The sequence below is a fragment of the Amia ocellicauda genome, chromosome 12, assembly GCF_036373705.1.
Source record: "Amia ocellicauda isolate fAmiCal2 chromosome 12, fAmiCal2.hap1, whole genome shotgun sequence".
Lineage (NCBI taxonomy): Eukaryota > Metazoa > Chordata > Actinopteri > Amiiformes > Amiidae > Amia > Amia ocellicauda.
Window position 1 is genome coordinate 30,141,932 of NC_089861.1, and position 14,241 is coordinate 30,156,172.

Below are 14,241 nucleotides of genomic sequence, written 5' to 3' on the forward strand. Positions count from 1 at the left end.
ACCACACTTCTACAGCACCCCCCCACCCTCGGACCTTACTTCATTAACACCCTAACCCCCCCCCACCTTACTTCCTCAACACCCCTAAACCCCCATCAGCCAACCTATGCCCTCCCCCCCACCGGACCACATTTGTACAGCACCCCCCTACCCCTTGCCCTTAGTTCATCAGCACCCCACCCCACCTTACTTCATCAGCACCCGCCCACCCCCCCAAGACCTCAATACACCTTCTCTGAAAGGTGGGGGAAATTTTCTGATTTAGGGGATTTTTAGGACCAGTTTGGGGGGAAATCAAGGAGAGGACCTTCAACACTGGATTTATAAAAGATTGCATAAACATTGTCTTATAAACGCTTTGCAGTAGTTTTCGGTCTGGGTGTCACTTCATAAAACAACTATAATCTTCAAATCACAAAGAAAGTTTACTTAAGAAACAGAAAATATATCAGCAGCAGTACTACACCACAATCCTAACCTTTATCACCCTGTCTCTGTAGTTCCCAGAGGAAAAATATTTAAAAATAAATCAGTTTTTCAAAATTAACTGCGCAAGGACTATAGAGACTGGACTTCTGAGTGTCCTGTAATGTCATGTTCTCAGAGCTAAAACTTTCTATACTCCTTACCTGTACTGCGCCATTTCAGCCCTTCAGAGTGCAGCCAGAGCAGCGCCTCTAGACTGCAGAGGTTACATGAGTGCAACGCAGTCTCACTTCCGCTGGTGAGCTGTTCTCAAAGCCCTGGAGTGGACAGAGGCTTCCTGACCTGATTTCAGGTTGTGCTTGGCGGGGGGAGAGAGAGATTGGTTGGTAACCATGGTAATGTGTGACCACAAGCAGGCTGACCTGAATAGCTTTTTTATTTATTTTAATTTTTTATAGTATGTTTCTTGAGCCATCCACTGAGATAAGAGAACCTTGTGCAAAGCTGCGTTATCTGCATGCTGGCGTGAGATTGAGTTCTCAGATTAGTGCACACCCTGACCATCCAAAGAGACAGGTGCCTGCACTGTAGCCCTGGAGGCTGTGACATACGCAGTGCTCAACAACGTTAACTCGCCACACTGCAGGAGATCCACTCACAGGCACTTCTTCTGTGCTTCTTGGTTCTGCAGTGTTTTTATGAGCACTGGCCATCTCCCCATATGGAACCAATATATATTTTTAATATATTGTGGTCATGAGTAGAGTTTATGCTTTTCATATGCCACCACCTGACCCCCACACCTTGTATTGGATATCTAAAACATATGGGATATATTGTACATTATTTTAATTTACAATATGTATGCATTTTATATTGTAGATGTCCACCTCACCGTATATTGTTACAGGCTCAAACAGATTTTTAATTTTGATCACACAAGACTTGACTCTCATTTTCCCAGTCAACTCTCATTTTGTTTTCTTCCATCAGCCCAGATCAATGATTACAAGACACTATGTGGTTACCCAGAGAGTGTGTGAGAGAGACAGACTTATTGTATGTGTGGGCATAGTGGGTCTGTGCGTGTCTCTGAGTGCAGTGAGTTGGTGTATGAGTGTGAAGTGCGGCAAGTTGTGTGTTATGTCACTACAGATAGGGGAAGAGGTAGGGACCAGTGAACGGCCTGTGATCTCACAGCCCAGAACAGAAACTTGCACACTTCCTCCCTTTCAGAGACTCACCAGCTAATAGTTGACCGTCACTCCTCAGTGCAGCACAGCGAGATCAGGGCAGGAGAATTCAGCCAGTCGAGACGTTTAGGACTAACACAGTCTGTGCCAGAGTCGGGCTCCTACTGCTCTACTCTCCTCTCCTCTTCACTTAGATCCCCTCAACACCTGCCCTCTCCTCTCTTTTCTTCATCTCTCTTCTTTATTCCTCTCTGCATCGGCCTGAGATGGGCAGATTGTCCTTGTGTCTTCTACCTCCCCTGGTTGGGCTGTTTGGTAAGTCATTCTCATGAACTACTAAGTGGGTTGTGTTTTTGTAATTGTTGAGTTTATGTGTGTGTTTTTTTGTTAGTTTTGGTAGGTTTTTGAAGTCATTTTACATTTTTTCTTTGGAGAGTGGTTGATGTATAAACCAAAATAAATGGAGAGAAAGGGAAGTAAAGCCAGTCAATATTTTTATTGTGCTAAATTGAGCTGAGAAGGGGAATGCCATGTCGAAATTATGTAATTTTAAATACTAACACGGAAAGGCTGAATGAGTGTCAAGGTACAGTTTAGTACATTGCAGTACACTATAGTACAGTATTCTCAAAGTTTTCCTTAATCCTTAATTGACCTAACAATGCAATATACCATCCAATTATATAATTAGGTTGTAACATTACATTACATTATTTGTCATTTGGCTTATCCAGGGCAACTTACATTTGTACCCAATTATACAGCTGGGAATTTTACTGCTCAAAGGTACAACAGCAAACAAAAAACAGTAGGGCAGGGGGTACTCCAATTCATGCCCCCCCTAGCTGCCAGGACAGGTACGGGAGAGAGGTCAGCTTTGGCCTGCACACATTGACTAAATATTAAGCTAAATTACTTTTATAGTTTAGAAATTGTAGCCCCCCACCAAGAAAATACAATGGTGACCCTCTAAGCGACTGCCTAGTTTGCATAATGGTTGCACCAGCCCTGAATACACTGCATTACACAGGACTGCACTACATACCTCAATTCATTAGTACACTAATGTACAGTACAGTATTCTACACCACATTGCACTGCACTGTATTGTAGTACACTGTACCATAGGACACTTCACTACACTATATCATTCTACACTAGGGTGCACTATGATATAAAACAGTGGTTCTAAACCTGTCCTGGAGTATCACCTACCCTGCTGGTTTTTGTTCCAAACAGCTTTCAATTACTTAATTGAACCCTTAGTTGAACTAATAATTTCCTAAATCAGAGCCTTTTCATTATTTTTAACAGTAGGGGTTCTAAGTTAAGTATACAATTGTATAAGGAAAGTATTAATGAGACAACTTTGATCAGTTACACAATGTAGAGTCAAATGTAATAAAATTACTTAAATTAAGGGTTCAATTAAGTAATTGAGAGCTCGGTTGGAACAAAAACAAAAAGCAGGGCAGGTGGTACTCCAGGACATGTTTGAGAACCACTGCTATGAAACACCCCCTATAAAACGTCTCTGTACTAGCCTATATACTATTTCTGTCACTGAAATCGCTTTTATGGATCAAATTTTCATATGTTAATTAATTGTACATATCAGAACGAAGAAGCCACCAATTATTAATAACGTCCTGTCAATCATCAGCACATACCCATTAATACCTGTCCCTTACCATTGCAACCACATGTTGTAATTTCACTTTTATTTCTGTTTGTATTTATTTTTAATTAATCAAATATAGTTTACAAATACTTCATACATGCCACTGCTGTATAAAACATTGTTACCGAATTTAATTTGCAGTGAGCCGTTATTTAACAACGCAAAGTATGAAGATTCTCATTACAGAAGTAACATTGAAGTGCCCAGCAGAGGGGTCTTGAGTTTTGGAAAGTGTGGGCGGCATTGCGATGGAAAAGAAACGGGTGTTAAACAAGCAACGTTTTGTGAATATGAGTTTGTGAGAGCGGTGTGTTTCTTTCCTGGAGTAGAACATATTACAGAAATCTCAATCAATCAAATCACGCTGGCAAGAATCATTTAAAGAGCTTTTATTGCCACCTCTTCTTGCTTTGTGCTGATTGTGTCACAATCCTTATGACTGAATGACGGTTTCACGAAAGCTTATGAGACACGGGCAATAACATACAGTCACACACACACAAATATAGTCACATGTTTTGTTTTGTAGAAAACATTTCTGTCCAGTACCCTGACTCACCTCCGATCATGAACAGCTTTAGATAAGCAAAAATATCTGCGCCATCTGCTTTGGAACTTAGATATAGTTTAAAGGTACTTCTTTTGCATGTAATAGATAAACAAACAAACAAAAACATTTAGTATAATATTATAATCACATTCGCATGAATTGTCGGGACAGTTGTATGAGATCAGATAGCTACCTTTAAGTAAGAAAAAAAAAAAAAAAAAAACGAAAAAAAAAAAAAAAAAACGTTTTTGTCAGTTAGACGGATGCCATTCCGGAAGATAGCGACACATGACATAGAAAGCAGAAGCGACAAGAACAAAAAAAAAAAAAAAAAAACACGAGAGTCTGGCCATGTAATCTGCAAATAATAATACCTCTGCTGAGTGTCAAGTAGATTTTCTTCAACAGCAGACCCGGGATAAAAACAGTATCTGTATCTTTCATTTCTAGCAGGTCCTTCTCACCCACAGAAATTCAACCATATCGCTCTCAGTCAGTGGCTCTCAATTATATCATATCCTATCATAAATAACAAAGATTTTAAAAACATGTTACTTTAGCAAAAATAAACATAAATCAATGCATACGGTGGCATCTTTTAAAATGGTATTCATTTCAGTGAAATAGCAACAACAATATTATCATAATAACAACAACGAAAATACATGTAATCATATAATGTTACCTACGTGAATAAAACACTTTCAACAGTATTATTTTCGAATGAAACATTCTCAAACATTTATGCCAGGTATTTTGCTATACTGAAGCACCACACTCACAGCCACACGCACATACACATACACACAACACGCTCAAATTAGGTCTTCTCTTTTGTTGCTGAGAAAAAGCTGTACAATTATTCTGATAGTTCACATAATTAACATAAATGCTGTATTCGACCAACTTTAAATTTGTAATATAAAAAGTGCTCGGAGTACAAGTTACATAGTTACTTTTAACAATGCGTTATTACAGTAAACACTAATATATATATATATATATACATATACATACACACACACACATACATACATACATACATATACATACACACACACACACACACACAGCTGACAGCTGAAGTGAATAACACTGATAATCTCGTTATCATGGCACCTGTCAGTGTGTGGGATATATTAGGCAGCTAGTGCACATTTTGTCCTCAAATTTGATGAGTTCGATGCAGGAAAAATGGGCAAGCGTAAGGATCTGAGCGACTTTGACAAGGTCCAAATTGTGATGGCTAGACGAGTGGGTCAGAGCATCTCCAAAACTGCAGCTCTTGTGGGGTGTTCCCGGTCTGCAGTGGTCAGTACCTATCAAAAGTGGTCCAAGGAAGGAAAAGCAGTGAACCGGCAACAGGGTCATGGGCGGCCAAGGCTCACTGATGCACGTGGGGAGCAAAGGCTGGCCCGTGTGTTCCGATCTAACAGACAAGCTACTGTAGCTCAAATTGCTGAAAAAGTGAATGCTGGTTCTGATAGAAAGGTGTCAGAACACACAGTGCATCGCAGTTTGTTGCGTATGGGGCTGCGTAGCCACAGACCAGTCAGGGTACCCATGCTGACCCCTGTCCACTGCCGAAAGCGCCTACAATGGGCACGTGAGCATTAGAACTGGACCACAGAGCAATGGAAGAAGGTGGCCTGGTCTGATGAATCACAAGTTCAAGGTGTTGACTTGGCCTCCAAATTCCCCAGATCTCAATCCAATTGAGCAACTGTGGGATGTGCTGGACAAACAAGTCTGATCCATGGAGGCCCCACCTTGCAATTTACAGGACTTAAATGATCTGCTTCACACCAACTGTTGTCACCTTCTCACCAAGCTGCTTGGCGATGGTCTTGTAGCCCATTCCAGCCTTGTGTAGGTCTACAATCTTGTCCCTGACATCCTTGGACAGCTCTTTGGTCTTGGCCATGGTGGAGAGTTTGGAATCTGATTGATTGATTGCTTCTGTGGACAGGTGTCTTTTATACAGGTAACGAGCTGAGATTAGGAGCACTCCCTTTAAGAGAGTGCTCCTAATCTCAGCTCGTTACCTGTATAAAAGACACCTGTCCACCTGTACAGGTTACCTGTACCTGGCTTAATTCATGTGTCCTTCACAAAGACAAATCTGCCCGATTCCAGCCTTGCTGAAGCACCCCCAGATCATCACCCATCCGCCACCAAATTCCACAGTGGGTGCGAGACACTGTGGCTTGTAGGCCTCTCCAGGTCTCCGTCTAACCATTAGACAACCAGGTGTTGAGCAAAGCTGAAAATTGGACTCATCAGAGAGGATGGCCTTACTCCAGTCCTCTACGGTCCAATCATTATGGTCTTTTGCAAACCTCAGCCTGACTCTTCTTTGCTTCTCATTGATGAAGGGCTTTTTTCTAGCTTTGCATGACTTCAGCCCTGCCCCTAGGAGCCTGTTTTGAACAGTCCTTGCCATGCACTTCACCCAGCTGCTGTTTGACAATCTTTTTGTAGGTCACTTGATGTCATCCTACGGTTGTTGAGTGATATTGCCGGTCATCTTGTTTATTGAGAGTCGTTTTCGCCCTCTGCCGGTCTGTAGCTTTGTTGTCCCCAATGTCTGCTTTTCCTCACTCAAAACTCTTTTGGCATGGTCAATAGTTATTTTTTGACTCCAATTACTTTTGAGGTACTACTAGCACTGTTTTTGCCATCCATCTGGTCCTATTGCAAGAGAATAGTGATGACCACAGCAGTGTTTTTTATATTTTTCCTCATTAAATAAGATTTGGTTCAGGTGATCACCTAATCAGTACCTCATTCAGTAGAATGAGCTATGCCTGTGTTGGAATTCCAGACACTGGAATGGAATGGCTGCCATACTGTATATACATGCACATGCACCCCCCCCACCCAGTCCCAGATCGCTACAAAAATAATAAAACAAACTTTACACAATAAATTGTATACAGTAAAACTTCCAATAGCCGCCGTGTCTCAAATCGCAGCCGGTCTCCAATAGTCTCTGGGTTGATTTGCATAATCACGTAAACACTCCTTGATTGAGAAGGCATTGGACTGCTATGCGTGGTCTACACAGTCAAGGGCTTTTGCAAAGTCTGTTGACACCATTGTACATACTGTATAGTCGACTAAATTGACCAAACAATGTGTTGTGGAGCATTGTCTCCTTCTACCAAACTGCACTGGATCAAGTTCAGGTCCAGTGCAGTCTGGTCGAGACAATGATGAGGTGAGGGTCAATGTCTTGAACTGTATGTGAGCCAAGATTGTGAGTCAGTGGAGGGAGCAGAGCAGTGGAGTAGGGAGTGGGAGTGAACTAGGATCTGGTCAAGCAGCTGTGTCGAGTAGTTGGTGAGAAAACTTGTATATTTTGTGTATGTTGCTCAGGAAGAACCGGCTGGTGCGTATCAGTGTGGGGATGTGCTGAGTGTAGGAGAGCACTGGATCAAGGGTGACACCTACATTCTTAGTGGAAGAAGAGGGGGACAGTGAGGTAGATTTCAGTGGAATTGAAATGGAGAGATCAGAATAAGGTGAGGAGGTTGACTGACTAGATCCAAGTGATCTTCCTTAATATATCCATCAAGAAATTGGTGTCTGCATGGGATTTTAAACAATTTCACTTTATTTTTTAATTTAATTATATATTTTTTTCCCTTTCTTTCAAGGTCATGTGGCTGCCCAGCAATGTAAGTACACTGCATTTAAATAACTGGGTTCCCTACCCATCTATGAGCTAAATCAATTTAATAATTATCCATACATTTATTAAGATGTTTGCATTTTAACTCATCCAACTGATTTGATTATTTAGTTTATGCTTTGTAGCATAATTGTCTGAGTGTGAAGCACTCTGAATCTCTTCCTCTGCTTTCCCTATTCATCCTCGTCCCTCTCAACCTTTCTCTCCTGCTTCTTGTACTTCACCCCCACCGCTTGTATATCTCCTTGTCACCCTCTTTTTAATTCACCCACACCCTCTTCCCCTCCCTCACCCTCTCTCTCTCTCTCTCTCTCTCTCTCTCTCTCTCTCTCTCTCTCTCTCTCTCTCTCTCTCTCTCTCTCTCTCTCTCTATGTGATTCAGACTGCCAGTCTTGCTACCATCTGGATATAGGCACGGCGGTGGCCATCATCGTGGGTGACATCATACTCACCCTCTTCATCGCGCTCTCTGTGTTTTGCCTAGTCTCCCGCATGAAGAAAAGCCAACTGGAGGCACTGGAAGGTCGGTGTATGCTTGTGTGTGTGTACATATGTGCATTTACAGGTGTATGTACAGTATTTATATTCTGACTTGCTCTAGGCTGGCATAGCCTTGATTGACCCAAGTCCTGTAGCAGGGTCAGAATTTGTTGATGGAGAGACACCTGAAAAATGTGCAGTACTCTGGCCCTAGGATTAGATTTGGATTCCCCCATAAAACTTCCATTGTTTGGGTTCCAGCTATTGATAGGGGTGATGATTTGGTAGGTAGGTAATGTTTTGAAGTAATGATTATTCATGACACATCTATTTAGTCTGTACAGGAGCCTAATCTCCTGTGATGCTCAGCACTATTGGTTTTATGCACTTTCTTATTTAACTATGCTTCTTATGCTCCTGATTACTTCTGTATTGTTAGCACTTCTTTCGTTACTTATGCAACTACTCCTATGTTGTGCATGCCTGGGACTCTATTATGTCTGCACGTTACCTCATTGTACTGATTGCATTACTGCACTTTGCAAAGCTTTGAAATGCTTCTTGTGCGAACTGTCAGTCGCCCCGGTGGCAAACATGACTATAAACTTTCACCTTCCTTTATAATAATATCCAACATTTTTTTTTATTAAGATAAACAGCTAGAAAGATGCAGAAATACACTGATCACTTTATGGTCTATGGGTGGAAGTTTAGACAGATATTGGGTAGATAAACATGCAAAACACAAGTACAGTGAGGGAAAAAAGTATTTGATCCCCTGCTGATTTTGTACGTTTGCCCACTGACGAAGAAATGATCAGTCTATAATTTTAATGGTAGATGTATTTTAACAGTGAGAGACAGAATAACAACAAAAAAATCCAGAAAAACGCATTTCAAAAAAGTTATAAATTGATTTGCATGTTAATGAGGGAAATAAGTATTTGATCCCCTATCAATCAGCAAGATTTCTGGCTCCCAGGTGTCTTTTATACAGGTAACGAGCTGAGATTAGGAGCACTCTCTTAAAGGGAGTACTCCTAATCTCAGCTCGTTACCTGTATAAAAGACACCTGTCCACAGAAGCAATCAATCAATCAGATTCCAAACTCTCCACCATGGCCAAGACCAGAGAGCTGTCCAAGGATGTCAGGGACAAGATTGTAGACCTACACAAGGCTGGAATGGGCTACAAGACCATCGCCAAGCAGCTTGGTGAGAAGGTGACAACAGTTGGTGCGATTGTTCGCAAATGGAAGAAACACAAAATAACTGTCAGTCTCCCTCGGTCTGGGGCTCCATGCAAGATCTCACCTCGTGGAGTTTCAATGATCATGAGAACGGTGAGGAATCAGCCCAGAACTACACGGGAGGATCTTGTAAATGATCTCAAGGCAGCTGGGACCATAGTCACCAAGAAAACAATTGGTAACACACTACGCCGTGAAGGACTGAAATCCTGCAGCGCCCGCAACATGAAACTGGGTGAAAGTGTTGTGGTCAGATGAGACCAAAATCGAGCTCTTTGGCATCAATTCAACTCGCCGTGTTTGGAGGAGGAGGAATGACCCCAAGAACCGTCAAACATGGAGGTGGAAACATTATGCTTTGGGGGTGTTTTTCTGCTAAGGGGACAGGAAAACTGCACCTCATCAAAGGGACGATGGACAGGGCCATGTATCGTCAAATCTTGGGTGAGAACCTCCTTCCCTCAGCCAGGGCATTGAAAATGGGTCGTGGATGGGTATTCCAGCATGACAATGACCCAAAACACACAGCCAAGCCAACAAAGGAGTGGCTCAAGAAGAAGCACATTAAGGTCCTGGAGTGGCCTAGCCAGTCTCCAGACCTTAATCCCATAGAAAATCTGTGGAGGGAGCTGAAGGTATGAGTTGCCAAACGTCAGCCTCAAAACCTTAATGACGAGGATCTGCAAAGAGGAGTGGGACAAAATCCCTCCTGAGATGTGTGCAAACCTGGTGGCCAACTACAAGAAACGTCTGATATCTGTGATTGCCAACAAGGGTTTTGGCACCAAGTACTAAGTCGAAGGGGTCAAATACTTATTTCCCTCATTAACATGCAAATCAATTCATAACTTTTTTGAAATGCGTTTTTCTGGATTTTTTTGTTGTTATTCTGTCTCTCACTGTTAAAATACACCTACCATTAAAATTATAGACTGGTCATTTCTTTGTCAGTGGGCAAACGTACAAAATCAGCAGGGGATCAAATACTTTTTTCCCTCACTGTAAATATCCCCTGATCTCATCCCTTTTCTCTTTTGCTGTCTCAACCCCCACCCCATTGCTTGCTGCCACCAGGCAAAGGAAATGTGGCAGTGAGAAGAAACAAACAAGATGACCTGGAGGCCACGTACCAGGTACAGTCCACTTCAGCATTGTATCAGTGATTTAAATTTACATGCTATGATTATAAAGGTATTGTTTTCAAACTGACTGCTTTTTTTCATAAGAAATAAAGAGCAATCTATAAACAGCTGCTGAGACTATTATGCGTAATTCTGTGGAACAGAGATATACATAGGGCTTTAATTTGCTTTGCTTCTGGTGACAATTGCAACCAGACCATCTGTTTCTCAGCAGTGGCTTTTCAGACCCATATCAAGTTGGTTTCAGTTCTTTCTATCTGGGAAGATAACTTTAATTTCAGATATGTCAAATTTGTGCTCACTTTGCTTCACGGCTTGGGTGCTCAGAGGGCCCCACAATGCAGGAGACACTGCGAGACAAAATTACTTTGGACCCACAGCTGGATGTAAAGGCGCAACAATGTTTTGTTCAAGACAGTTCAAGACTGCTTCAGCCCTTAGACTCATTCTAAGACTTTACTGTCACAAACTGAGCTGTGCAAAGAGGGGTCACATGATCCTAATATTACCCAGGAAGTAGAGTGGTTAGCATCAGTATTTCTGAATGAGACAGTGTCATGTAGATTTGTCATGGGGCACATGAGAGTGCATGCTTAATGGACTCATTCAGTGTTTTCCCAGTCAATTTATATAATAATCATCAGGATTTATGCAGTGCATCTCCCTAACACAGCAAGCTGCTGAACAGCAAGCACTTCATACAGTGAGACAAACAGAGAAGTGTAGATTCAGAAATTGATAATAGTAATAATGACAGAACAATAATGCTTATTGGTAATGCAACAGAGCATCCATCCATCCATACATTTTTGAAACCGCTTATCCTGGTGAGGGTGCCGAGGGAAGCTGGAGCCGATCCTGTGGCAGGCATAGGGCGTAAGGCAGAAATACACCCAGGATGGGACACCAGTTAATGCAAAAGAGCAGAGAAGAAAATTCAAACCATTAAGCACAGAGGAGTTAAAAACTACTCTAGGATAACAGAGATGGTTATAGAAGAGAATACATCTCTGTAGGTCCACAACTTAAGGCCTAGGCATAATGGTTGCTGCCCCTCCAGGCATGGTAACTAAATCAGATGACTACATGCGATTGCATAAAGATCAGAAAGTCCAAGAAGTTCCAGTCTTGACTAAGTGGCACTATAATTAGTTGAACTCAAAGGAGTGGGCCTGGGGGTTTCACAAACACCAGATGTTGCAGACCACTTCTCTGATCGCTTCCCCACCTGTCTTTCTGTGCTTTTAACAGGAACTCCAAGGCACAAGAAGCGATGTGTACAGCGATCTGAGGCAGCCACAGAAGTGAGCAGCGGGCGGAGTTGCGGGGGTTGTAATTATTGACACTGAGCATTAACAAGGAAGCGGACACAGGGCTTTGGTAGTGGGGTGGACCACAAGTTTAATAGGGTCTAGTATAGGCCTACTATTGGCCTATGCCACTGTATTCCTTTTTTTATTTAAAGAAATGTAAGTATCCAAAACAAAAGATTCATTACAACACATTTGTCCCCAGATCCCGCCAATCCCCGCCCCTACCCCTCAGCCTCATGGTAATTAAGACTCTTCATGTTTACATTTTTTCTCAAACCACCTTAAAAAAAATAAACATTGGATTTGAAAACTTGAATACTGTGGCAATCCTTCTGAGCGACAGCAGGAGGGATACTGTGCAGTCCAGTCCGGTGTCAAGGGACCAGTCTTTTGGCGTACTGTATGAGGTTTGTCAGATGGGAAATGGAGTCCAATCAGGGGGGGTTCTGAACATACGAACTATGCTTGGAGTTGCCCTGAGAGTCATCAGTAGATGCGGATGAAGGTCAAGGACAAGACATGGGAAAGAGAGTGTGTGAGAGGGCCATGAGGGGATGGCCAAGATTCCAAAATCAGGTCAGTGACTGGTACTTGACAGACTCCGCCCTCTGAAACACGGTCGCCAATGCCACTCATATATCCAGTCAGGCTGTCCATAACCGATGTCAACACCAGGGTTCCTCCCTCCCCCACAGTGAGAGACTGTCCAATTCCAACAGGTTGCCCTGTGCTCATGTGTCCATTGGACTTCTCTTCAGTTGGCACGTGAATTACACATTTCTGGAGATACAGTGCAAAAACAACTCAATAGCCTTCTCTTTTTCCGAGTAGTTAAGCTTCCTTAGCTGTTTGGACTAATACATAAGTGCTACACATTCAGTCTATGCAGTCTTTATGATTTCAGAGATGTCCCGGATGACGTCTAATCAGATTGCAAAGAGTTAAAAGCAAGAATCAAGTAAAATGCCATTTCAAAGTACATTTGTAAGTACAGCTTGAAAATAGAAGAAAATATATTGTACTAAATAAGAATATATATTTAGTATTCAGATAATATTTCTGAAATGAATTGTAACTGGACAAATGTATTCCCTATATTCAAAATGTATGTTTTGTAATTTATTTGTATACAGTGTATATATACACACACATGCACAGTACTGTGCAAAAGTTTTAGGCAAAGGGTACTCACACCAAATATGGATTTGATTTAGATTTTTCTTATGTTCACTCACTTTGCATTTAGTTAATTGATAAACATAATCTATTAACATGTCTATTTTTGAAAACATTCTTACTTTACAGCATTTTTTCACACGTCTAAAACTTTTACACAGTACTGTACGTGTTTCTAATTGATTCCAAAATTACTGCATTATATGTAATCTATGCAATTTGTGAAATATTTCAACAAAGCCTTTTAAGATTGTGCTGTACAGATCCTTTGTAGCTTTCTGAAATTGTGAATAATGTTTGCATATTTAAACATCTACATTAAATTAACTGTGATTCATCAATATTGTATGTCTCTGCATTGTTTGACAGAACTTTAGGCTGCAGTAAACAGTAAAATCATGACTGAAAAACTGACCTCTCTAATCATTTAGGGTTAAAAATACTTACTGGACTTTATGCACTTTGGTCGCTTATCTTGTATATACAAACTATCTAGGTCATGTGATTGTGACTAATTGTATTTCATTTTGACACACACAGCCACAAAGATATATATAAAGTATGTTAATATATATATATATACACACACATACACCGATCAGCCATAACATTATGACCACCTGCCTAATATTGTGTAGAATGACATGGAATGACAGGCCTGGAATACTGAAAACATTAAAAACATATTAGGATTGTTTTCACAAAAAAAAAAATTTTGTTTTACAAGCAGGTCTCACAAATGAAATACTTTGAAAGTTTTATGATGTTTGTTGAAAGGCAAGCTCCATGATATCACTCCTTGCATTGACAAACATTCACATTTGATTGGTTCATTTACTTTCAAAACTAAACAAACCTTATCTACAGCAAAACATTTTACAATACTTCATATTTAATTTAATAAAACCTATTGCTTTAATATTAAAATGGAATCAAATATAAATTACTTATTAATTGGCAATTACTGTCAAGAAATTGATATAATATATACAATATAATTTTATAAGTAGGCAAAGCAAATTAAGCATGGGCACCCTGACTGGTCTGCAGCTACGCAGCCCCGTACGCAACAAGCTGTGATGCACTGTGTGTTCTGACACCTTTCTATCAGAACCAGCATTCACTTTTTCAGCAATTTGAGCTACAGTAGCTCGTCTGTTGGATCGGACCACACGGGCCAGCCTTCTCTCCCCACGTGCATCAATGAGTCTTGGCCGCCCATGACCCTGTCGCCGGTTCACCGCTTTACCTTCCTTGGACCACTTTTGATAGGTACTGACCACTGCAGACCGGGAACACCCCACAAGAGCTACAGTTTTGGAGATGCTCTGACCCA

At 41.3% G+C, this 14,241-nt stretch overlaps 1 protein-coding gene across 1 annotated transcript; it reads left to right on the forward strand.

The window, feature by feature from the left end:
- Positions 1-1,677: 1,677 nt before the first annotated feature.
- tyrobp (transmembrane immune signaling adaptor TYROBP) lies at positions 1,678-13,246 on the forward strand. Its single transcript, XM_066719265.1, has 5 exons — positions 1,678-1,934; positions 7,510-7,530; positions 7,927-8,067; positions 10,349-10,407; positions 11,668-13,246. The coding sequence occupies exons 1-5, from the start codon at positions 1,886-1,888 to the stop codon at positions 11,722-11,724; spliced, it is 327 nt and encodes a 108-aa protein (XP_066575362.1). The 5' UTR covers positions 1,678-1,885; the 3' UTR covers positions 11,725-13,246.
- The last annotated feature ends 995 nt before the right edge of the window (positions 13,247-14,241 follow it).

What these genes read in the sequence shown, in the direction of transcription:
- tyrobp (XM_066719265.1), top strand. Translation starts at nt 1,886, where the DNA reads ATGGGCAGATTGTCCTTGTGTCTTCTACCTCCCCTGGTTGGGCTGTTT. An exon ending in TCATGTGGCTGCCCAGCAAT is followed by an intron (nt 7,531 to 7,926) that starts GTAAGTACACTG and finishes TATGTGATTCAG; the next exon opens with ACTGCCAGTCTTGCTACCAT. An exon ending in ACCTGGAGGCCACGTACCAG is followed by an intron (nt 10,408 to 11,667) that starts GTACAGTCCACT and finishes TGCTTTTAACAG; the next exon opens with GAACTCCAAGGCACAAGAAG.